We start from the raw sequence: 27162 nt of genomic DNA on the forward strand, positions 1-27162 counted from the left end.
AACACCACTTACAATCATTCACAGATAAAAAATACAATTGCATAAACAATATTGCTACATTTCTCTAATGTCAACAACAACCTTAAAGGTCAGCATTAACAATATACATCTAACAGGGAATCATAAAGCTTTAACTTAAGTTCAAATGCAAATTATGTCTAAAACATCAACTATTCTCCCACAATGTTCAATATAAAACTTACAAACAGAACTCCATATAAGGTTTTTGACAGAAGTGTATCAAACACTTTATTTGTATAAAGGGTATTTAATTTTCTATTGGCTTTGCATGACATAACCTACTCCAGGGCTAACTTTTAATTCATTTGTGTTAAATCTATATGCAGATACCCATCTTATCTTGAGCACTGCCTACCATGAAACCCCAGTCATAAGTCGAGATTCGTACATCTCATGTATTTTAAACACATGTATAATTCAAATATGGAAAGCAATATTTGTGACCCTATAATTTAAAACCTGCAAAGTTTTTACTAAGTTAGTGATCCATAATTTCATATTCAGAGAATATATACCATTTATATCAAACAAAGTAATTGTGTCCACATTCTCTGAAACCGCAGATGAATCCCAATTCTTACCAGTAACCTAGTCACCCCTTCCCACTCAGAGACAAAGAGAAAATGGCTAAATGCAACCAGCATAAAACCAGAAGTACCTGCGAGTTACGTACAGGCTGTTTACTTGCAGGCTGTTCAAGGTTTATTATGTTTGCTGATTATCAGTATATTAGGGTTGGAAATGAAGCCTAAAAACTTGAATCTATTTAGAGAGGTCTTTAATTTCATTCGATTTTTTAATCAGACAGGTCACAATACATATCTGAGAGGTAAAGGGTTAAACAAATTTCAGTAATTTGGGACCAACAAGTAATACGTCCAAGTTAACCATCTCCAGTCTCTGAATATTTGAATCCAATTCTGGCTTCACATCTGCTCCTGTCCGAACTGTTCTGGCATGACGTAAGAGATGTCGTCCCATGGGTGCCTGTACAAACCTTGCTTCAAACGCTTCTGGTCAAGGAAATGGCCTGAAACAAAGTTTGTTAGATCTGTTGAACCCTTTCCCCACTCATAAGCAAAGTGAAAATTGCTATATGCAACCTTCATAAAACCATAACAGCCAGCCAATGACTGGAAGTCTGTTCAGGTTTTATACTGTTGGCTGCACATCAGTATCTCAGGGTTGGAAATGAAGCCTTTAAAACTTGAATCTATACAGAAAGGTCTTAAATTTAAATTAATTTTTTTACGGGCTAACATATCTAACCTTTAAAGGATTAAAACCTTACAACAATACCAACATGCAATGGTTTTTTTTTCTACTTATGCAATTGCAAATCAACAAAATATTATGAATTCAATATATTGAGCATAAATCTATAGCATCTGATATAAAAAGTTCGCTGGTAAGACACAGCAAAACCTTTCTAAAAGCACACTTTCATGCCCTTCAATAGTCAAAAGTTTTTGTGTGAACCAGAGGATTTAATAAGCACTGAACCTCGTTGTACTGAAATACTTACCAATGAATCCCATACTTCGTCCCAGCACAAACAGTCCATTCAGTGCACCAATCTCTACATATTCCTGGGCTTCCTCCCTGAAACAATACCAGTATGTCATGATTAAATATTGGCTTCCCTGAAACAATACCAGTATGTAATGATTTAATATTGGCTTCCCTGAAACAATACCAGTATGTCATGATTTAATATTGGCTTCCCTGAAACAATACCAGTATGGCATGATTTAATATTGGCTTCCCTGAAACAATACCAGTATGTCATGATTTAATATTGGCTTCCCTGAAACAATACCAGTATGTCATGATTAAATATTGGCTTCCCTGAAACAATACCAGTTTGTCATGATTAAATATTGGCTTCCCTGAAACAATACCAGTATGTAATGATTTAATATTGGCTGCCCTGAAACAATACCAGTATATCATGATTAAATATTGGCTTCCCTGAAACAATACCAGTATGTCATGATTAAATATTGGCTTCCCTGAAACAATACCAGTATATCATGATTTAATATTGGCTTCTCTGAAACAATACCAGTATGTCATGATTAAATATTGGCTTCCCTGAAACAATATCAGTATGTCATGATTTAATATTGGCTTCCCTAAAACAATACCAGTATGTAATGATTTAATATTGGCTTCCCTGAAACAATACCAGTATGTCATGATTTAATATTGGTTTCCCTGAAACAATACCAGTATGCCATGATTTAATAAATTTATGGCTTCCTTAAAACAATACGATTAAGGCATGATTTAATATTGGCTTCCCTGAAACAATACCAGTATGTCAGGATTCAATATTGGCTTCCATAAAATAATTCCATTATGCCATGATTTTATATTGGCTTCCATGAAACAATATCAATATGTCATTATTTAAAATTGGCTTCCATGAAACAATACCAATATGTCATGATTTAATATTGGCTTTTATGAAACAAAACCAGTACGTCATGATTTAATATTGGCTGCCCTGAAACAATACCAATATGTCATGATTTAATATGGGCTGCCAAACAATACTACTTGTTTTGTTGAACATGATTCGATTTTACCAAAAATGATTACTTTATAGTTGATCCAGAGTAATCTGATCTACCTCCTATCATCGACTGATATAAGAACTTCCTGTTGAACTGATATAAAAAAATATATCAAGCAGTGATATATCAGGCAGATATCAATGCAGCAGTATGATAAAAAGTGATTAGATTTTTCCAATTTTTCTACACTATGGGAACTTTTTTTCAAAGACTTTGTCCTCCAACAACATTTTGGTTAATTTAAAAACGGCATCAGTTCTTATGTAAGTAACAATAGCCAGAGGACAGCGTGCTAGACTATTTGAGTGCTTGACAGTATAACGTAAGCCATCATGGGGAAATTGTTCAAATTATTCAATAAGGTCAAGGTAATAGTTCAGGTATATTTTCCACAATCTATTGAACATTTGTAAAGACATAAAACAAACTAATAACATTTTATTTCAAGTTTCATAGCAATAGCTTGGGTGGGAAGTTTGGATGGTCCTTCAAAAATAAAGTTAATAATTTTTTTTTTTTGTAACCATGTTTTAAAGAAAAAAATATTCGTTTTGGGTTGGGTAGGGGGGTGAGAGGGGGGTATAATGTGGGGTGTGGTCATTTATTAGACAATCTTTCAAAAATAAAGAAAGGAAAAAATAAAAAATAAAAATTGGGGGGGGGGGGGGGCAGGGATTCTGGGTTGAGGCGTGGGGTATTGTTTGGGTGAAATCCATTGTGGTTTTCAGGTAAGTGTTGTTTTGTCAAAGTATTAATAAAATCTGCTCATTAATAAAGAAGTTATGGCAATGTAACTAAAGGAATATGCATATTATAAGTGAAAAAATGGCCATAATTCTTACAAAATGCTTGATACAGTTGTCTGCTCTTGTTTATAGATTGGGGTCATGTCGGTAAAGAAGTTTGCAAAATATGAAAGCAATATGTCAAGGGACAATGAAAATATTTGAGGTGGTACGCAAACTTTAACATAGATTTATCAATAATATGCATATTGTAAGCGAGAAAAGGGCCATAATTCTTACAAAATGCTTGATACAGTTGTCTGCTCTTGTTTATAGGTTAGGGTCATGTTGGTAAAGAAGTATGCAAAATATTAAAGCAATATGTCAAGGGACAATGAAAATATTTGGGGTGGTACGCAAACTTTAACATTTGCACGCTAACGGAAACGCTAACGCCGACGCCGAGGTGAGTAGGATAGCTCCACTATATAAATTTCATATACATGTATAATAGTCAAGCTAATAAAATGTTAGTTCTTCTTGAATGCTCTGAGCTTTTATGAGTACATACGTACAGCTCAGAGTTCTTCTTGATTAGACTAAATTCAATGTAAAAAAACAAGGGACAAAATTGTCATAAAACCAGGTTTTCAGTTGAAAAAAGTCTGATAAAGAGAGACAATTAAAAATGTGTATTGTCGACCCCCTTGTGTAAAATTGACCTTGATTTCAATTAGAAAACAAGGGCTGTTTATAAAACATGCATGCCCCCCATATGGGCTGTCAGTTGTAGTGGAATCCATTGTGTGAATACGTTTTTTGTCACTGTGACCTTGACCTTTGACCTGAAAATCAATAGGGGTCATCTGCCAGTCATGATCAAAGTTCCTATGAAGTTTCATGATCCTAGACATAAGCATTCTTGAGTTATCATCCGGAAACCATTTTACTGTTTCGAGTCACTGTGACCTTGACCTTTGACTAAGTGACCTGAAAATCATTAGGGGTCAACTGCCAGTCATGATCAATGTTCCTATGAAGTTTCATGATCCTAGGTGTAAGCATTCTTGAGTTATCATCCGGAAACCATTTTACTGTTTCGAGTCACTGTGACCTTGACCTTTGACCTAGTGACCTGAAAATCAATAGGGGTCATCTGCCAGTCATGATTAATGTACCTATGAAGTTTCATGATCCTAGGCGTAAGCATTCTTGAGTTATCATCCGGAAACCATTTTACTATTTCAAGTCACTGTGACCTTGACCTTTGACCTAGTGACCTGAAAATCAATAGGGGTCATCTGCCAGTCATGATCAATGTACCTATGAAGTTTCATGATCCTAGGCCTAAGCGTTCTTGAGTTATCATCCGGAAACCATCTGGTGGACGGACCGACCGACATGTGCAAAACAATATACCCCCTCTTCTTTGAAGGGGGGCATAAAAAAAGTCTGATAAAGAGAGACAACTCAAAATCAAAATTTGCATTGCTACTGATTGTTCATAGTTACATAGTTCAAAATCAAAATCAATCTATTTTTAGTTGTGGCGACCTTGACCTTGGAGATATTGACGTTATTCTTTTGTGCGACACACCGTCCAATAATGGTGAACAAATGTGCCAAATGATTTAAAAATGTCACAATGCATGACATAGTTATGGCCCAGACAAGCTCATTTATGGCCATTTTTTACCTTCAAACTCAAATTGTGACCTTGACCTTGGAGATATGGACGTGATTCTTTCGCGCGACACAACGTCTAATGATGGTGGACAAATGTGCGAAATGATTTTAAAATCTCACAATGAATCACAAAGTAATGGCCCAGACAAGCTTATTTATGGCCGTTTTTGACCTTCAAACTCAAATTGTGACCTTGACCTAGGAGATACCGACGTAATTCTTTCGCACGACACACTGTCTAATGATGGTGAACAAATGTGCCAAATGATTTTAAAATCTGACAATGAACGACAAAGTAATGGTCCGGACAAGCTCATTTATTGCCATTTTTTACCTTCAAACTCAAATTGTGACCTTGACCTTGGAGATATCGACGTAATTCTTTCGCGCGACACACCGTCTTATGATGGTGAACAAATGCGCCAAATGATTTCAAAATCTGACAATGAATGATAAAGTTATGGCCCGGACAAGCTCATTTATGGCCATTTTTTACCTTCAAACTCAAATTGTGACCTTGACCTTGGAGATATTGACGTAATTCTTTTGCGCGCCACATGGTCTAATGATGGTAAACAAATGTGCCAAATGATTTAAAAATCTGACGCTGAACGACAGAGTTATGGCCCGGACAAACTTGATCCGCCCGCCAGCCCACCAGCCCGCCCGCCCGCCGACATTCGCCAATCTAATAACCAGTTTTTTTCTTCGAAAAACCTGGTTAATAATGTCTCACATATGTCCATAAAATCGAGTTCAATCAACCTTATACATCGTCACAAACACAATAAATGTAACCATCGACACCATTTTGAGTGTATTTTGTTGAGAAATGCTCAAAACATAAACTTGATAACAAATAGTTTATGGTGGAAGTTGTGAATTGTCGATAAGAGCAAAGCGAAAGAAAAGGTTACACTGCACAAATTGTTTTCACCGTAGTATCTGACGATCTGGTCTTATGGTAGCAGTTAAAATTGTATAGCGTATAACAGTGTAGTTTGAATTAGGACACATTCTTATTATTATTCTCGCTGCGATCGGATAAGTGGTAGAGTCCGTGCTTTTAGATACGGCATTGTAAAAACAGTTATTGCGCTGTATTCTAATTGAACTGAAAATCTGGAAAAAACTGGATGTAGTGTGGGGTGTTCTTACATGCTTAGCAAGTCTACCGCCCTGTTATGTACTCTGCGGTGCATTGACAAAGGGATTAACACGTGCGAATGTCTTTGATGAGGCAATAGACCATTTTCACAATCAGCCAAAATTGATAAGAGGGCAATGTCGCGTGACTCGCAGAATTCCAGACCGAGGCTGAATGTACATGCAATCATTCATTGTGGAGGTATTGCGTAGTCATTTTTTGGACTAATTTAACGCCAAAATATTCAAAATGAAAGAGATTTGTCCAAACTTATTACCAGAAACAAAATACTGTAATAACGGGTGCCGGTCAACTCGTACCTAATTCAACTCGCAATGTAGTAAAATCACACGTTTTTTGGTCAACTGGCACGGCATTTCTGGTCAACTCGCACTTTTTGAAGTCAACTCGCACCCCCCAAAAAATATATAGATACAGATGAAGGATGTAATATGATCATTGGTTTATAAGTAGTTTATAAGTATTAATAATATAAATTATGTCCTTTTTTAATAATCTGAATATACGGTTGTCACATTAAATGACTCTTTTACACTTGTGGTCGCTGTTTTTCACGGGTTAAATAAATGTGTGTAAGAGGTGTGAAGGTTCATATATACAAAAATCAATAATTAAAATGGGAAAACATTAATCAATAAAACTTAATTGGTATGATAATTAATCAGTGATACTTCAATTATTGGTCACAACACGGATAATGTTGTAAAGCGTGTTGTAAAGTAACAATACCTGAAAACACCATTTCCTATTTCTCACCACCAAAATTACAATAAACAGCTTATCTGTAAGTCATTCAGAGCTGATGAGGGTACTGATTATCGAGGGGTAGATAAGGCTATTACTGGAAGGGGTTGCCTATAGATAAGGCTGTAGTATGGAATACTGAATAAAATATTTTAATTTTTCATGCTATACAATTTAGTATTTAATTAATTACCGGAATGAAATAAATATTAGCATAAATGTATATAGATGTATGTCTACTTGTGTACATATTGTAAAGCTTGATACTGTGTGTGATTATGAAATAAATATTAAAACAAGAGTTCCGCGGTCGGAGATGACCGCATTGAAGCCGGATTTTTTATTTAAATGACAGGAAAGTACCTTTCGTGTTTTTGTCAATGCAATACTTAAATTACTGAAATATTGTTCAAAGGTCAAAATGAAATGTAAGTACTTTTCAAGGCATGAGCAAACCTTGTGTTATGTTTTGAATGCATGCATATACATGAACAACAATAACATTTAAGGTCACAAATATGAACTTGAATTGACAAACCTTCATGTCAAGTTTGAAGACTCTATGTCCAAGCATACCAAAGTTATAACAATTTTAACATTTTAACATTTAAGGTCACAGTGACCTTGACCTTCAAATGAATGACATTGAAATGACCAGTGGTCATCTTCTAGTACTGGCCAATCTTTATTTCAAGTTTGAAGACTCTAGGTACAAGCATACCAAAGTTATAACATGAAATAAGAACTTTAACATTTTTACATTCAAGGTCACAGTGACCTTGACCTTCAAATGAATGACCTTGAAATGTCCAGTGGTTACTTACTAGTTCTGGCCAACCTTCATGTCAAGTTTCAAGACTCTAGGTCCAAGCATACCAAAGTTATAACAACTTTAACATTTTTACATTCAAGGTCACAGTGACCTTGACCTTCAAATGAATGACCTTGAAATGTCCAGTGGTTACTTACTAGTTCTGGCCAACCTTCATGTCAAGTTTCAAGACTCTAGGTCCAAGCATACCAAAGTTATAACAACTTTAACATTTTTATATTGAAGGTCACAGTGACCTTCACCTTCAAATGAATGACCTTGAAATGACCAGTGGTCATCTGTTAATCCTGGCCAACCTTCATGTCAAGTTTGAAGACTCTAGGTCCAAGCATACCAAAGTTATACCATGAAATAAGAACTTTAACATTTTTACATTCAAGGTCACAGTGACCTTGACCTTCAAATGAATGACCTTGAAATGACCAGTGGTTACTAACTAGTTATGGCCAACCTTCATGTCAAGTTTCAAGACTCTAGGTCCAAGCATACCAAAGTTATAACAACTTTAACATTTTTTATATTGAAGGTCACAGTGACCTTGACCTTCAAATGAATGACCTTGAAATGACCAGTGGTCATCTGTTAATCCTGGCCAACCTTCATGTCAAGTTTGAAGACTCTAGGTCCAAGCATACCAAAGTTATACCATGAAATAAGAACTTTAACATTTTCGAGCACGCCGCCACCCCGCCCGCCCGCCCGCCCGACAACATCAATCTATAAGCCGAGATTTTTTCGAAAAAAATCCGGCTAATAAAAGTGTATAGATGTATGTCTCCTATTGAACATATTGTAAAGCTTTGATAATGTGTGTAAATATTAAAATACATATTAAAATAAAAGCATATAGAACCCGTCCTTGCAGTTGTCTATCCGTATGGTCGTTCGTTAGTGGGAGACAGGGGAGGGTCAATATAGCTGGGAGTTGTATTATTGCAACTAATAAAATGTATGAAAAAAATGTAAGAAATACATTTACTATTTGTCTATATTTAACAATGTTCGAAAGCGATTAGTGTTAATGGAATACGCACATGTTCTTAACTGAATGCTTGGTACTAACAGGCTATTTTTACTAACATGCTAAACTCCAGGCTTCAACATCTGTCGCGTGTAACTAAACAATATAATTTATTAATACAATTTAAGGCCTTAATATTTTAGCGATGTTAATGCAATATTTTCAAATGGACAATATCCATTGAAACAATTTATGCAGTGTAACTTTTTATTCATGTATTTAAGGGTTCTTTATTTGAGCAAAAATATAAATGAAACTTATGGAGGCTCAACAAAACTGTGCTTTTGATGCAAAAATTGTTTTGATATTTTGTGAATGGAGATTGAAAAAGAAATGCTAAAAGCCAGAAATGAAAGTTGAATTCCAATCAACAGACAGTATAGAGCATGGGTCTGTGTCCCTAAACATGAGGGTATTACCGAACATGTTTAAAAAGTCCTATTGAGTGCTATGTAAAATGTTTTAAGTAGTCTCAAATATCTTACCTTAATCTATCCCAATATCCTTGACAGGGACATAACTTTTAGTCTAAAGGTGTGAGCTTATAAATGATTGAGCATTGCTTAATCATACCTGATTAAATGGTTCAATGTGTAACCTTCAATATGAACAGTCAGAAACATGATTCTATACATCAACATTGTATCAGACACTGTGTGTTTAATTATATATGTCAGAATTGTATCAGACACTGCGTGTTTGATTCTATACATCTGACCTGTATCAGACACTGCGAAGTCTATACATCAAAATTGTATCAGAGACTGCATGTTAATTCTATACGTCATATGAAATAGGATTATTGGGTTGCTCTTCTGTCAGTGTAACTGAATATTAAGCAGATGTCATATGAGATAGTGGTTATTATTGTCTGTCTTAAATTACCAAGCTCCACAATAATTTCTCTCCTAATGGTGCAGCTGAAGGTTCACTTTGTGTTTAAGTGTTGATATGCTTACTAAAAAAAAATATTGATGCTAATGATCTACTTTCTTAATTTGCTGTCTCAGTATTACACACATGTCCTCTACAGATAGTTTAAACCTGGAATCCTGAGAAAACATGCTTAAGTTAAAGCACCCAATTGATTGACAATAAAAGCAATTTTGATTTTTGTTGGCCTCATATATATATACTAGTATACAACAATAAAACTGACATACAATCAGTGCCGGATTTAGTTCCATGGAGGCACATAGGCAGTGAAACTTTTGGACCCGACAGAAAGGCAGATAGACGGACGGACAGACGAAGGGATGGACGGACAGACAAACAGACAGCCAGACAGACAGAGAGGCAGACAGACGAAGGGACGGACGGACAGACATACAGACAGAAACATGACCATGACATTATTGATGTCATAAAATTTGGACTTAAAATAGCTGTAAACCACGTTGACAAAAAAAGAAAAGTTCTAAAATACTGTCATTAAAGATACAGTCAATTAAGCTTATATCAGCAAAATAATTTGAATGTAAGACACAACAATAAATAAATAAAACAGCAATTTTCAAACAATTTGCTTTTTTTTCCTCTAAAAAATCAATTAATCTTGGTTAATTCAAATATTGTTAAGAGTCTGACAAGAACAATAATTAAAACAAGAGCTCCTCGGTAAGAGACAGATGTTCCCCAAAACAAGGCCTTGACATCCATTACTCAATCCTTTGATGACAAATCAAACAGAAACTAATTAAACACTTTATGTCATAGTGACCTTTACATTTGAACTAGTGATTTCAATAGGGATCATCTACTGTCAAAGGCAAATCCACATGTTTTATGCACAAGAATAGAGCCAATCGTGCAATTTGTTGACGACTTATTGATTGGAAACGCTTTTCACACTTATTTTGATAGTGACTTTGACCTTTGACCTAGTGATCCCAATTCAATAGGGTTTCTTAAAATCTCCATCTACTGTCCAAGGCAAATGCCTATGGAAATATCAAGCTAATCTGTCAATTAGTTGACAAGTTATTCATCGGAAACGATTTTCACACTTATTGTGACAGTGAACTTGACCTTTGACCTATTGACCCAAATTTCAATAGTGGTCATGTACTGTCCAATGCACAAAGGAAGTATCAAGCCCCTGGTGGCCATCTTTTGCAACTGACTTCAAACATGACTAAACTTGCCAGAGATATCATAAGCACAAGTTACCCCCTGGGAGAGGCAAATTTTGACCACAGGGGCATGGCTTGAACAAACTCAGCAGAGGACCGCCATATGTTGTTTTATGCCAAATAAAAAACATCTTAGTTTTGCATCAAACTTTGTAGAGAACACTCATACAATGATATATGCCAAGTACAAAATACGTGCCTTGTCGTTTCTTTTGAAGTTTGAAGTGTTCACTTCATGAGTAAAAGGGAAACAGGTAACAATCAGGACTGGCCAAGTTGTCATTGTTAGATTGATAATAACTAGATTGTAAACTTTTGCAGGTCCTCTCTAAATCTAATGTTTCTGGTCATATTTACATCCCTGAATTAAAGATAGTGTGTTTATTTTACACAATTTTAAGTTTAATCTACATTAACATTTTACATAAAAACTTATTTAGTTTCTTGAGGCTTAACTCTTGCCTTGAGTTTTAATATACCATGTTAATCCATCAACATATTGGTTATTGAGTTTAGAAAATTCAACAGCATTTACAAATAGTTCTTTGAACATTTCAAACCATGTAGAACTGTAAATAGGCTAACTTGGTAATACAATACAGGTTCTTTAACAAATAATGTGCGATGCAGTACACAATCACATGACCAGATATCGTCTGACATTTGTTACTCATAAAATTGAATTTCAATGTTTACCGATTGAAAATATCAATAATGTTGATGGTATCCTGAAAGTTTTCATAAACCCTACAGGTTCATGTGAGTTGTTCACTTTCCCCTCTAACAAGTTTCAGGTCATACTTACTTATAGCTCTCGATATAAGAAGCGTTTATATGTGACTCAATTTTGTTGGTATTTTACATGTTTTGCATGAAAACTTATTTAGTTCTCTGAAGTTTGTCTCTTGCCATGAATAAAAAAAATACCATACATATCTGTAGTTAAATCGATTATTGAAAAAACTTATCAAATTTTACAGCATAGGAAGTGTTCTGTAAACATTTCAAATAATAAACTGTAAATATTTAAACGAGTTTGCAAATAAACCCAGTGATAAAGAGTGTTTATTGCAACGAAAGTAGGACAAGATACGCAGTCATTTAATATACATGTATATCACCTGACAGCAGTTACTAAGATTGCATTTCAATGTTTAAGCTAACAACCAAAGAAATTATCAATAGTGACAAACATGGCTTCCAATATGAAGGGTTCAATCCATAGAAGATATGACTTTATTTTTGACTTTTCTTGTTTCACCTGTCAGGAAACTGACCGAAACACAGAGGCTGAATTTTACTCTTTTTTTTATAAAAAAATATACACAAAAACCAGGAGGCATAAACGCAAAACCGCACAAAAAGCAGACCAGTGAGGAAACCGCTATTGAGTATATAACATAAACGCCACAAGTATCTTAAAGAAGAATCAAACATGTATTCAGTAAGTTTAAAATTAAATAAGGGACAGTTTATATTAATTAAACTATCCTAGAGCTTTGGGCTCTTAATCCAATTTTAAATATGATTCTATTAATTTGCCCATAACCTAAGAAAGTTGCATGTAAATAGTGCTTTAAACTACAACAATCATCAAACTTTAATTCTAAGTTGTGAGAACATAGCATTAAACTGTTCCCACTCACTGTCTAAGGAGTCTAATTTATTTTGTGAAATTGATATTTTTCTCAAGTTATCATACTCATACTTAGTGTATATCTTTGCTCCTGTTATGCTTGGAATGCATTTATACATTTTACTCTTATACAAGTATAACTTAATAAACAAAATAACATTATTTAAGGCTTTAGCAGAATTACTTGAATATCCAAGTAGAAAGATGGTCATGTTAATAAAAGGGAAATATTGTTCTGGTAACATTTCATCAATAATTGCTTCAGAAATCTGACACTCCCAGAATAGATGTTCTAAATTTTCATCACTTTGTTTGCAAAATGAACATAATGGGTCATGAGTAATTTTCATTTTATTCAAAAGACTATTTGTTCCCAATATCCTGTAAATTAACCTATATTGGAACCACTGAACCTTTACATCACTGGTTATTAAAAAGGGTAGCTCAAATAAACATTGCCATTCTTTTTCATTAATAATAGTATTGCGTTTTGTACACCATTTTGCTTTAACTGGTAGTTGTTCATTATTTTTATTTAAAATGGTGTACAGTCTTTTTGCACCGGGTTCGTTTTACAGTACAGGTTGAAATAATGGGGGCAAAAAGGGTTTAATAATTTGCTGGTTAGAGAATGATAAACAATATTTTTTCACAAATTTATCGATTGCTCTTGTCACTCCTGCGTAATGAATGAAATTTATGTTCAATTAGTACATTCCATTTAATTCACCAAGAGATCTGTCAATGCATTGATTATTGAGGAGTTTATAAAATTCAACAGCATTGACAAAGAGTTCTTTTTTACATTTTAAACCACGTTATACTTTAAATAGCCTAACTTGGTAATATGATACAGGTTCTTTATAAAAAGATGTGCTACGCAATACACAATCACATGACCGGATATCGTCTGACGTTGGTAACTAAGATTGAATTTCAATTTTTAACGACAGAAAATATCAATAGCGACACAAATGGCTTCCAATATGGAGGGTTCAATCCATAGAGGATGTGACTTTATTTTTGACTTTAATTGTTTCACCTGTCAGGAAAATGATAGAAACACAGAGGCTGGATTTTACTGTGAGGAATGTTCTAAATTTTACTGTAGCAAATGTGTGGAGTATCATAATTATCTTTACAAGAAGCATGCAATTTTGAACAAAGAAAACATCAGCCTATGGCCTAAGACTGATGTGGTTGAACAAGACAAATGTAAGGAGCACCAGAAAGAAAAACTGACCATATTCTGTGAGGACCACAGTGAGCTGATATGTCATGTCTGCCATGTCCACAATCATCAGTAAGTACAGATACACTTGTTATGAAGATCTTTTTTTTAAATGTCTATACCAATTTTTAGCCATTCTTTATTGCTCCCAATTAATATATTAAATATTTCACAGTTTCTGATACATATTTTTTGTTCACCTGCCTTGTGTTAATTGTCATCTTGTTTTGGTTGAATATTGATTTTTAACCACTGCATCACTCATGAAACAAGAGATAATTGGAAAATGCAGCAAAGCCGCACATATACGGCCTTGACCTTTGATCTCTTGACTTGATAATCATTATGGGACATTCTTCATAAAGACAAACCAGCATACTGATTTAAATGATGCTAAGAGATTTCTAGATATAAATATATACAAACAATTGTGTATCAAGCACATGTGACCTTGATTTTTGACCTCTTGGCCTCAAAATCATTTTTCTTTCCTCCTAACAAGCATAGCAATATAGATGGTCATATGTAAAATCATTCTCTAGATATCATGCAGAAAACAATTTCTTTATACAAACTCATATGATCTTGATCTTAAATCGTGTGATCTCAAAATAAAACAAGCAAATTTGTTGAATTGAAATCCCCTGCCAAATAAATTTAGTTTATGGCTGGGGGAAAATCTGTTGATAAACGGTATACTGTAATATTATGGCTTAGGTGTCTTTTCCACCCATTTAACCACTATAACAATTTTAATGATCACAGGTCAAGGTGTTCTTAAAATAAATAAAGTACAAAAACACATTTCATGCTCCAAACTTATGTGAACATGACCTGTGACTTTGCAACCTGTTTTTAGAGACATAATATTGTTTTTAAAGATATTTTGTGTGACAAAATTATATGATTCAACATAAATTGTAGATCTAGAAATATTACCCATCCTTTGGGAAAACACATACATGATGTAATTTGATGTTTTTGTAGGAAATGCAGTCATTTGGTACTTATATCTGACAAAGTGAAACAGCTGCATCAAAAAGGATACTTCACACAGTTGTCAGCAACTATTGATACACAACACCAGCAGTTGATACGTAAGAAAGATGACTTAGAGGAGAATATTAAGTCTCTTGAGAAATCGTACAAAACAATTCTGGAAGAAATCAATGCTTTACGAAAGACAATTAATGATTCTTTGGATCAACTGGAGAAATACACTAAGAAGGAGTTGGATACATTTCTGGTCACAATGAGAACATCAATTCAAACTGACATTGAAAATTGCACTCAGTCCATCAAAAATATTACATGCTTGCATGAAGATTTGATGAAAACAAAAGACAAAGGTGAAGCACTTAGTTTCATCAAGTACAGAAAATGTATTGACCAGTCCCTTATGGTAGAATCAGTTTTACTAGATATGACAACAAAGACTGAAATGACTCTTACCTTTAAACCTGCTGAAGTCGTCCAACAAACCCTGTCCACTCTCTCAGGATTGGGACAAATACTAAGAACAGTGGAACAATCACACCCTGCTAAAAGGACAACACAGAACACGGATAGCAGACAGAATAAACCTAAAGAAACCAGCCGGTCTGACTCTGGAAACCAAACAACTACAGGATTGAAGATAAACAAATCCTACCCAGAATCCAGAACATCTAGAAGTTATAGCCCTGGAAACCAAACAAGTGATCTGACCAAGTCAGGCCAGGTGTCTAATCTAGTATCAAGTTCATCACAACAGCCGGTCCAGGTACATCAACCAGGGGCAGTAAGCAAGCCTGATCAAATAATCAAAGTGAAGAGTAGTAAGAAGTACAATGTGAAGATTAAGGGTTATACAAACATATGCTATATAACAGGTATCTGTGAGACAGCTTCTGGAGCTCTCCTCATCACAGACTATTTTAACAAGAGTGTAAAGCTCCTGGATCAGACCTACAAGGTGGTGGCCCACTTTGACTTGCCTAGCACACCACGGTCCATGTGCAGCATTGACTCAAGTCTGGTGGCTGTTACTGTGTATAACAAAGAGGTCCACTTCATCAGAGTGACCAATGATCAGTTGATAAAGGACAGGATACTGAAGCTCCAACATGATTGCTTTAGTATTGCCCATCAGCATGGTAACCTGTACATACCAGATGGTAGTGCTCTGTATCTCTATAATCTGGATGGAAAACTGGTGAGGGAGGTGTATAAGGATACATCAAGCGAAAATAAAGGTAATAATTATTTCTAGCATTATTCTCATGTTCAAAACTTTTAGGCCCATGCTTCTTCTGCCACTGAAATCAAGCTTCACATACCAGTAATCTTATCAAACAAATTTATGTTTTGTAAATAATGATCAGAACAGCTTGAACAAAATTTATTATGTAGTCTTGAATGCATATTTCCCTAATACCATGTTTTGCAAATCAAGGAAATATTTTTATGATACATTTACAATTATATATTTAAGTTAGACAATGATATCCTTGATAATTATTCCACAAAGTCAAACACTTAATTAATGTATCTTAATAAAAGAACCACATCACATATATCACATCCACAACGCACACGTTCTTTATAGTTGACATTACTGGATTGTACTTTATGTTTAATATTCACACTAAATATAATAATAATAATATTTGTATAAGGTACTAATTACTATACACAAGCTGGACTTTATTGTAAAACAAGACCATTCGAGTCGCTCCTTTTTATGTAACACCCTTTATTTCCACATAATAACAACATCTGATCATCACTGTCTTCTATACCACAGTTAACTCCTGTGCAGTGAGTCCAGATGGAGACAGGATATATGTGACCCACTATAAACAGCTGGTCACACTGTCCAGGGATGGCACAGTGATCTCCACCCTGACTGTTCCTGACCTGAGCTCCCCTATAGTTGAACTACCTGGCCTACATGTGACTGATTCAGGACAAGTTCTGGTGTGTGGATACTATTCTGGCACAATTGTCCAGGTGGACAAGGATGGGAGAAAGATACTGGCAGAGGTGGTGACAAAGAATGATGGTGTATTTCGCCCTATGTCTGTCTACTACAGTGGGCGCACAGACTCAATAATAGTGGGAATGGGGGGACAAACTGACATAAGAGTGTTTAAGGCACAGTGACTGTTGGAGTAGGAATATGGTAATTTATAATTATTTATATATTCATGTCAACAGTTGTGATCTAAAACAGTGTTACAGTTTTGTAAACACTGTATATAAGACAAAGTGACTGTTGGAATAGGATATGCTCAATATTCCCTGTATGAAAAAATTACAAATATCCCATGAATCATGTCTACCACATTGTTATCAGTGAGAAATTTAAATTTAAAAATGTTCAAATGTTATTAGCAAGAAACACACAACTAATTAGTCAAATCAGAACTAGGTTTGAAAGGGCTGTACAAACCTTAAAGAACAGTCTATTAAAATGATTTTGTTTTAGGATTATATAGTTTACATATTGTATATAATTATCTTATGATATTGTTCATGATATGCATGCAATTAATATTTTGATGAACATTGTCTGTCAGTGTGTCAAATATTTGTATGTGTGTATAATATCTAACAATAATTATACTTGTCCAAATGACACATTGAGTAAACACAAAATGAACCAGTAATAAAAAGATTTAAGCATTTGAAATTTAAGAATAGCCTGATCAAAAAGTCCAAATCAACATTGAAATAAGCAGCTTACCAAATTTTCACTTCAACCTAAGCCAGGACAGACTACTCACCAAACATTGTCAATCAATTTTTAGTACATCCATGAGATCAACATAATTGACATTAATCTACCTTATACTTTGGGACAGGGCAGAATGTCCTGAACTGACATGGTCAACTTGTATTTTCAATGTCCATCTTGAAATGGTTCCCTTTCCCTTCATGTACAGTTCAGTTTTAAGAACTAGTTTCACAGTGATGAAAACTTCCAACCTTAGAAGTTTCATCTGCATACCTTATATTATGGTCACCATATTCCCTCACTCTGGATCAGCAGACGATTTATTTCATAAATCAATCTCTGGGTTAATGGTCGCCATCTTTCGAACTACTTTCAAAAGTACAACAACAACAATAAAAGTAAGAGACAGTTTTAATTGCGAAAAGTTGAAAAAATGAGTACATGTGTCACGGTTGTTGAGTGGAATAGTGTTATTTTCAACTGTGTACGAAGCATTTGAACTGGTAGTGGAATAACCGAATTGTTGGTGGAAATGGAATTTAGAAATATACTGTATCTAGTAATTCATCATCGTGTAGAATTATCATCAGCATCATTTCTGTGGAACATTGCAATATTCAAAATACAAGTGTTTCATAGCTATGGTGCTTTTGACATAGTTCACTAACCATCAAGACTGAAATGATTCATGCACACAGGTAAAGTAAATAATTAAATTTGTGCAGAATGTTTATTTTTTACAAATTATTATTTAATTTGACCAATTTATTTTAGATAGATTGCACTGAAACTCGAAGTCTAAAGCTTAGTAAGACACTTAAGCCAGTTTTCTGAGAAGAAACAATACTTGTTCAGAGTATAGCAGGCTCATGCGGCCTCTGGTTTATTTATTTTGCCTCGACCTTTAACCTGGGTCGCTTTGATTTCAGGTGTTTAGCCTCCATATCAACAAGGCTCTCGACCCTATATGTAGTTATTCATATTGTTTAAAGATTTTGAGAACCCTTACTCGGTGCCAGTGGGGATAAAACAGGGACCTTATAGCTAGATAAATGCATCAAATATGCCAGCAACACTTTTTAGTCAATAACTTTATAACTGATGATTCTGTTCTTTTAACTACATGTTTGTACATTACTAATTTACCAAAACAATGTGAAACACATTTTTATGCCCCCAAAGGAGGGCATATAGTGATCGCACTGTCCGTCTGTCTATCCGTCACACTTTGCATTTAGGTTTCAAAAAAATGCTCATAACTTCTATGTCGCTTCAGATGTAACATTCATATTTTATATGCATGTGTATATGGACAAGGCCTTCCCATACACACACAAATTTTGACCCCTTTGACTTTGAACTTAGGGTCAGCGTTTAGGTTTTGAAAAATGCTAATAACTTCTATTAAAGCGTTTATCAGGGGCGTATGTCATCATACAGAGACAGCTCTTGTTTTTGCTACTGTCCTCTGCACAAACCATGATATATCTGCATAATATGCATCCAACCAAATCAGCAAAACTATTTGTCACTTAATTACAGTAAACTTATTGCATGTTAACTTTTCAACAATATATATATATATATATATATATATATATATATATATATATATATATATATATATATATATATATATATATATATATATAAATATATATAACAGATCTTGAAAAAAACACACATCAAACTTCAAATTGTTTTAGTAAATTATAGGCTTTAATTGGTATTGTGACATTGACACCACTCATGCATGCGACTATACAATTATACAACTATGGGATACATTATTTATGAGAAATTCCAATACATCAACATATCCTCTCAGATTTAAGCCAGATCATCTGGTGCTTTTTTGCTGCCATTTTTACTATTACACATTTTTTCATTTTATGTTATGATGCATTGATCTTGTTTCTAAATTAACCAAGCAATCATGTTAAACTTTTGAAGAAAGATGTTGTCTGATAAATATAGAAAATATAATCACTACAAAGTGAACAAAATTCAGTTGAATACTGTGACCAACGAAGATTTGCCAAAGAGCAATTCAGATCATGATTTAAATTAAATACAAGTAATATGAAAGTCTGCCTATTGGATCCCAGTTAAGACTTATTTGTCAAATCTTCACATTAATTTTCCCTTAGCCATGTAGAATTGGGGACTAAATACCATCAAGTCATGTAAAAAGGAGCAGGGTATAGCACGCTGCTGTTGATCTCTTCAGCTTTCACATGAATTTTACGGGTAATTTTCATACAACAAATGATATTATATAGTGTAATGATAAAGCATTATGAGCACAAATTATATCTCTTACTAGTTGTGCAATAATCATTTAAATGTCACATTTCAAAAGAAAATTTATATAAAAAGGTATTATTAATTGTTAAAACGTTATAAAAGGTTATTTCAATTCACTAAAGCATTTAATTACAAGAACAAATGCATTTTATGTCCATTACAATACATGTAACAGTATTGGCATTGTATTTATCTGCATTTGATGTGCATTTAATACACTTAAAAATGCAGACAAGACACACTTCTAACAGAAACAAATGTATTTTTTTCTGCATTTTTCCAGCATTAATACTCTTCAAGTGTATTTTTTATCATCCCAAATACACTTTACCAGGAAAAAAGGTATGTTAAAATACATTTTTAGTTTGTTTTAAGTATATTTTCAAATGCATTAAGACACTCTTTTTTTTGCAAAAAATGTTGAACAAAAACTTGAAAATATTTAATATACTAAAGTGTAGTAATAATTAAAGTTTTGTATGAGCATCAAAAACAGTGTCAAATTCATACTAGTGCCTATTTAGTAGCAGTAGGCCTTATATGGTCTACTTGTGGTAGAAATAATGCATTTTGTATAATACAACATACATAAATTAAAAAATATAGCTGCCCATACAGTTCAATACAAGGTTCAATTAACTACACTATGCAAAGTTGAACTATGACATCAAGCTTGGAATAATCTTTTCAATAATGAATAATATGCTGTTTTAATTTATAAGTGAAATAGACACTTGCATATAAAAACTGATTTTACATCAAAACTAAATGTTTAATTTGATTTTTAGCTCCACGGGCCATAGGTCCTGTGTCCATCGTGCGTCCGTGCATTAACTTTTCCTTTAAACATCTTCTTCTCCTAAACTACTGGTCCAATTCTGATGAAATTTCTTAGGAATGTTCCTGGGGTGAACCTCTTTCAAATTTGTTCAAAATATGCCCCTGGGGTCAAATTTGACTCTGCTCTGGGGGTCACAAAATTGAAAATTTGCTTATATAAGGCCTATTTTGTGAAAACTTTCAAAATCTCCCTTCCATAACCATTGGGCCTAGGGCTATCAAATTTGGTATGTAGAGACATCTAATAGTTCTCTACCAAATTTGTTCAAATTATGCCCCTGGGGTCAAATTTGACCCTGCCCCGGGGTCACAAAATTGAACATATGCTTATATAGGGTATATTTTGTGAAAAACTTTACAAATCTTCTCGTCCATAACCATTGGGCCTAGGGCTACCAAATTTGGTATGTAGTGGCATGTTATAGTTCTCTACCAAGTTTGTTCAAATTATGCCCCTTGGGTCAAATTTGACCCTGCCTGGGGTTACAAAACTGAACATACGCTTATATGGGGCCTATTTTGTGAAAACTTTAAAAATCTTGTTGTCCATAACCATTGGGCCTAGGGCTACCAAATTTGGTATGTAGTGACATCTAATAAACCTCTACCAAATTTGTTCAAATAATGCCTCTGGGGTCAACTTTGACCCTGCCCCGGGGGGTCACAAAATTGAATAAACGCTTATAAAGCGCATATTTTGTGAAATCTTTAAAAATCTTCTTGTCGAAAACCATTTGGACTATGGCTACCAAATTTGGTATGCAGTAACATCTTATAGTCCTCTACCAGGTTTGTTCAAATTATGCCCTTTGGGTCAAATTTGATCCTGACCCGCAGGTCACAAAATTGAACATTATATACGCTTATATCTTGCTTATTTTGTGAAAACTTTAAAAATATTCTTGTCCTTAACTCTAGGACCTAGGGCTACCACATTTTGTATATAGTGAGATATAGTAGTCCTCTTCAAAGTTTGCTCAAATTATGCCCCTAGGGTTAAATTTGACCCAGCCCAGAAGGTCACAAAAGTGTACATGTGCTTAAATAGGGCCTATATTTAAGTATTTGCACATGCAGAGAAATTTCTTTCAGCCTTTATTTTTCAGCAGTGGAGCGATACAGGGCCATCATGGCCCTCTTGTTTAAATACTCAAAAAATGAAACCGTGTTCATGCTTGCATGAACACAGTTTATAAATGCTGTCAGAATTATAAAATATGCAATTACTATGAATACAAATGCCAGGGAAAAGTGCTTTTTGTTCTAAAAAATTCGAATGAATATTACAATAATACATTCTGAATACTTTAGTATGTAATTAACAGTTTTGTCTGAGAAAATCACTAAATTTTATATATTTATTCAAATTCACATAAATCATATTTCAAAAACACATAATTACTTCAAATCCTTTCACTAAATACTGAAAAAAATGCACAGTTTCTGATTGTTATTGATTCTTTATTAATTAATACATGTACCATTTTTTAATCTTGATGCATCCTCAATTGTATTATGCACATCTTAATCTGTTTTAACAATTATAATATAAAGATTAAGGCTGCCTCAGTAAAATAATAATCCATGATTTCTGCAGTACTTGCAGACAAACTAGGAATACTGCTGTGATATTATCTATCTATCTATTTATTTATATATATATATATATATATATATCCTTGTAAAACTAAAAATTAAATATGTATGTTTCTATTACATCATTTAGGACTTTTATTTTCAGACAAAGTAGAGTGAAGCTTAAAACAGTATCCAATTGTAACAGTCAATTTTGGGAAAATCAACCTTATAATTATTTTCTGTGTTGGTCAATGTCATAATTGGTATAAAATGTACATTGAACTGGAAGTTTTCTTTATTTTAAATGATAACATTTGCTTGGTCAGCCATAATTGTCACAATCAAGTGGTCTTTTTACACTGTAGTTTTCTCACTGACTATGGGTTTGTTCTGAGAATGTGCCACACTTACATGTAGTATCGTTGAGGAGATGAGTTGTCAATTTTATGTTTATCAGTCTTTCATAATCCAGTATACCTGTAAAAAGGGAATTTGTAACTAATAATCACACACTATACACAATTAAAATTGTATGCATTTAGATTTATTTAGTACTGCACATTAATCATTTTCCAAAAATATGTAGCAACATTATATTATATAATGCTGCAATACTAAAGTTATTAAAGGTCGCTGATGTGTAATGGATGTGGTGACCACCTAATGATCTGGAGGTCACTGGTTTGATCCCCAGTGTGGGAGCATTCTTAAGAAATCTCCAAGAGACACCCAAGTACTGGTTCTAGGCCCAGGAAACGAACTCAAGAGCATTTCACATACATGTACGTAGTTAGTAATTTAAATTTAATCGAACTAAAAATGGGTTAAAACTAACAACTGAAACCCTTATTAATACATTTTATTTTGAATCAAGCAAATGTGGAAATTCATTAAAAATAATGATTAAAATTTAAAAATTCTACTTTGAAGTAATCATGATAATTTAGATTATTTTCAGAATATTTAATGATGATAATGATACAATTATTTATTCCCTAAATGATAAAAATAAAACATGTAATGTTAATTTATGAAAAAAACGTTTATTTTTATCAATATCATGGTAATTACAACTAGATACAGGCAATTAGATCAGAAACGTGCATTAATTATATTAATGAACAACGCAGACATTTGTAGTGATTTATGGTCACTATTTGATTAACGTTCTATACATGACCTGTCATAAAAGGTATTTTTTAGCCAGTACTACAATCGGCAATGATAGTCTGTATTGCATACATATTCCAACGTCTATTATCGATTCACTTCCTCAAACTGAACAAATATTTAATGTTTACATCGCGAAACGTGATGCATCCAGTTTCACTTTCGGTTTGGTTGATTTTGTAAACACCGTAATTTCATCTTAAAAATTGGATGATAGGGTGATTAAATAATAATGGAAAAGTAAATCACTTGGATAATAGGTCAAAACGCAACACAAATGAACGTTAATAGTGCTCTTAATATCAAAGTTTCGGTAAAATGTTTGGCGCTAGTTCAACGCGCATCGTATACAGCCTCATAACAATAGACTGACAACCTTTTGGGTAGTAAAGTAGTTATACAAGGCAATATGGCGACCGTTAGCCACGAGGCCTATCTTACGGAGGAATCCGAGATAGCCGATGTATCACGATTGCATATTCCCTATGTTTTAATTTTTAGGATAGGAACGCAGCTTTTTTTTAATGCCATCAGGTCATGTTGGACGTCATTTATCAGAACAGAATATTATGTTGTCATCGTTTAGTATTACAAATGAGCAAAGTCTGGAATGGTCTGTTGCTTGGCAGACTCTGTTTGTCAGATATTTCAAAAGTTGCCATAATTCATATTATGTAAATGTTAGTGGCCTATCAGTGTCAATCCACACTGTCACACTATCCAAATATGGGATGGTAGGCAGATATGAAGCCAGGAACAGACAAGAGTCTGGGGGGAGAGTGGAGTTGAGCGTAGACATGTAATGATACAAGAAGTGTAAGTGAGTTATTCATTCATTTAATTGATGTATATATCTTTTATCTTAGTGTGTAAATAAAATGTAGAGTCTATATACTGTGTTGTGACTATTGAAGTTATGAACTTTCTCTTTGAACATTGTAACACCAAGACTAAATTTCCACATGAACAATTGCATGGGCAGTAACTGTGCAATTAAAGCATGAGTTACAGTTCTTGGCTTCCACTGCTTAACACTTTGTACAAATTAAGTTCTAAGTTGATACCTCGAATAATTACCCAGACAAGCTATTGACAAAATTGATGAGTTTCTAATGTGGAGGCCATTATCATTCATTAAACATAATACCTCCTTCAATTGTCAGATATGTGAACAATCTATATAGGTGGATATTAATTAGCATGGAATGAAGAATCTCTCTAGATAGTGAAACCCAAGGAAGCAACAAAATCAAATAGTTCAGAACTGGTACATTTCTGTTTGGTGTCTAGACTTGCAATTATACTTAAGAATAGCCAATTTCACTCTGAGTAATCACGAATATTCACGATTTCAGCCGATAAGTTTCCGAACAGGTAACTGGCTGACCAATGAAATGCTGGGGTAACATGTACAATTAATCTATCAATAGTAGCAATATTTGTAAATTCATGGCAGACATTTTACTGATAAAAAGAGAATACACTGAAGGAAATGCCGCACATGTGCCTTGTGAAAAGTTCTAAGAATGTGGGCAGTGGTGGAAAGGATGTTAATTAAATTTAATCGACTTCCATTAAACAAGAGGCCCATGAGGGCCTAAATCGCTCCACTGCTATAAACACTGTGCAAGATGGAAACTGTGTACTTAATCGCGCAAACAAGGAGAATTTTCTCAAATTCAAGGGGAGATTATTGTGTTCTTATTTCTCCAATACTGCTCATATTCAATAGGGTTCAAATCCTCATTGATATAAAGATACTGTGAAAATTTGCAAATAATTGGATGAAAACTGTGGAATTAATTGCGTAAACAAGCAGAATTTCAAAATTTTCTCATATTCAAGGGGAAGTCATTCTGGACTTATTTCTTCGATATTGCTCTTTTTAACAAGAGCATCGCACAACGGGTGCTACGCTCTGCTGCGAAAGCTTGTCAGATTATTTTTTTTTAGAGGTCACAGTGACCTTGACCTTTGACCTAGTGACCCAAAATGGGTGTGGCGTGTAGAACTCATCAAGGTGCATCTACATATGAAGTTTCAAAGTTGACGGTGGAAGCACTTTGATTTTAGAGCCAATGTAAAGGTTTTAGCACGACGCCGGCGGACGACGAGCAGGCTATGACAATACCTTGGGTTTTCTCCCAAAACAGCCTCGCTAAAAAAGGGTTTGAGTCCTCATTGATACAAAGACACTGTGCAAGTTTGCCAAGAATTGGATGAAAATTATGGACTTTATCACATAAAAAAACAGAATTTTCATTTTTTTCTCAAATTCAAGGGGAGATAATTCTGGTCTTATAACTCCGATATTGCTCATTTTCAATAGGGTTTGACTCATCATTCAGATAAAGACACTGTGCAAGTTGGGAAATAATTGGGTGAAAACTGTGGACTTAATTGCGTTAAGAAGCCTTATTTCACAATTTTCTCAAATTCAATGTGAGATAATTCTGGACTTTTTACTCTGATGTAACCCATTTTCAAAAGGGTTCGAGTCCTCATTAATATAAAGACACTGAACAAGTATGAAAAGGATCAGATGAAAACTGTGGACTTTATCGCGTAAACAAGAAAAAGTCTAACGCACGGACGGACGGACGGACGACGGAAACCACGCCATGACATAAGCTCTTCTGGACTTTGGCCAGTAGAGCTAAACATACTAATACTACGTTCCGAGAAAAATTTGGTTATCTTCAAAAGTAAAATCACATCGTGACGTCACGCAAAAACCTCCTATACATACTCTGACGTGTCTGTTTGTAAACAGCTCGTATGAAAATTCTTTGATTGAACGAAAGTCTGAATGTATGTTGAGAAAGTACATGTAACTAATTATTCATGAAACATTAATTTGTTAAAGTGATTGTGCAAAACTAACGATAGAAAAGGCATTTTTTATTTCAACAAAGGAAACTGCTGAAGCAGACGCCATGCTGATTTAATGTTAACATAATACCCCAGAATTTGATTGGTTAGCTTGGTTAAGATCAGCTGATAACGCTTAGAATTCTGAGTTTCTGCGAATATTGCCGATCTCCAGGTGAAATGGGCTATTGGGTGCCTGTTCTTTTGCTTATCAAGACTTTAGGGTGTAAATATTGCACTAAATGATATTAAACAAGAGATTGCCAAGCAATATGGTCCCCTACCGGCTCCACCATTGTCAGAAATTCCACCATTGTCAGAATTTGTTTGTGTATTTGTTGCCATAGCAACCAGAATTTTTGACATAGGAACAAATGAAATGACGTGCATAATGTCCATATTGCCATCTATCCATGTTTCAAGTTTCATGAAGAAATATTAAGAACTTGTAAAGTTATCGCAGGATCCAGAAAAGTGTGACGGACAGACTGCCAGACAGACTGCCAGACAGACAGACTGATAGACAGACTGTTGGAGCGCACACCATAAGTCCCCTCCGGTGAAACCGGTAGGGGACAAAAATATCTAATTTTTATGAGCAAACAGAACCACTAAAACATGATCATGACATTATGGGTGTTGTTAAATGTGCACTTAAAGTACAAATGCATCCACCATCAATTGATTAAACAAATTAGGTTCCCTTCATTAATTCTGACAGAAATGGCATGGCAGCTTCATTTATCCAGGGACTTTCCATGTGTTTCCCACAATTTTCTAGTATATTCTGACGAATTTGTTTTAATTTAAAGCAGTAATGCTTGGTCAACAGCGTCCTAGCTATCAGTTTTATGATAAATGGATGACACCATTATGTAGTAAAGGTATCAAAAATACAGGAAA

General features: G+C 34.3%; 2 protein-coding genes across 2 annotated transcripts in view; both read left to right on the forward strand.

Moving 5' to 3' along the window:
* Window positions 1-24278, forward strand: part of LOC127863968 (RING finger domain and kelch repeat-containing protein DDB_G0271372-like) — a 62194-nt gene extending 37916 nt beyond the window's left edge. The window contains exon 3 of the mRNA XM_052403641.1: window positions 23923-24278. The gene's annotated coding sequence lies outside the window, so the exon portion shown is untranslated. The remainder of the gene's footprint in view (window positions 1-23922) is intronic.
* Window positions 13306-17763, forward strand: LOC127863966 (uncharacterized). Its single transcript, XM_052403639.1, has 3 exons — window positions 13306-13847; window positions 14763-16009; window positions 16561-17763. The coding sequence occupies exons 1-3, from the start codon at window positions 13519-13521 to the stop codon at window positions 16917-16919; spliced, it is 1935 nt and encodes a 644-aa protein (XP_052259599.1). The 5' UTR covers window positions 13306-13518; the 3' UTR covers window positions 16920-17763.
* Window positions 24279-27162: the final 2884 nt, after the last annotated feature.

Source organism: Dreissena polymorpha, unplaced genomic scaffold (assembly GCF_020536995.1).
Source record: "Dreissena polymorpha isolate Duluth1 unplaced genomic scaffold, UMN_Dpol_1.0 chrUn071, whole genome shotgun sequence".
NCBI lineage: Eukaryota > Metazoa > Mollusca > Bivalvia > Myida > Dreissenidae > Dreissena > Dreissena polymorpha.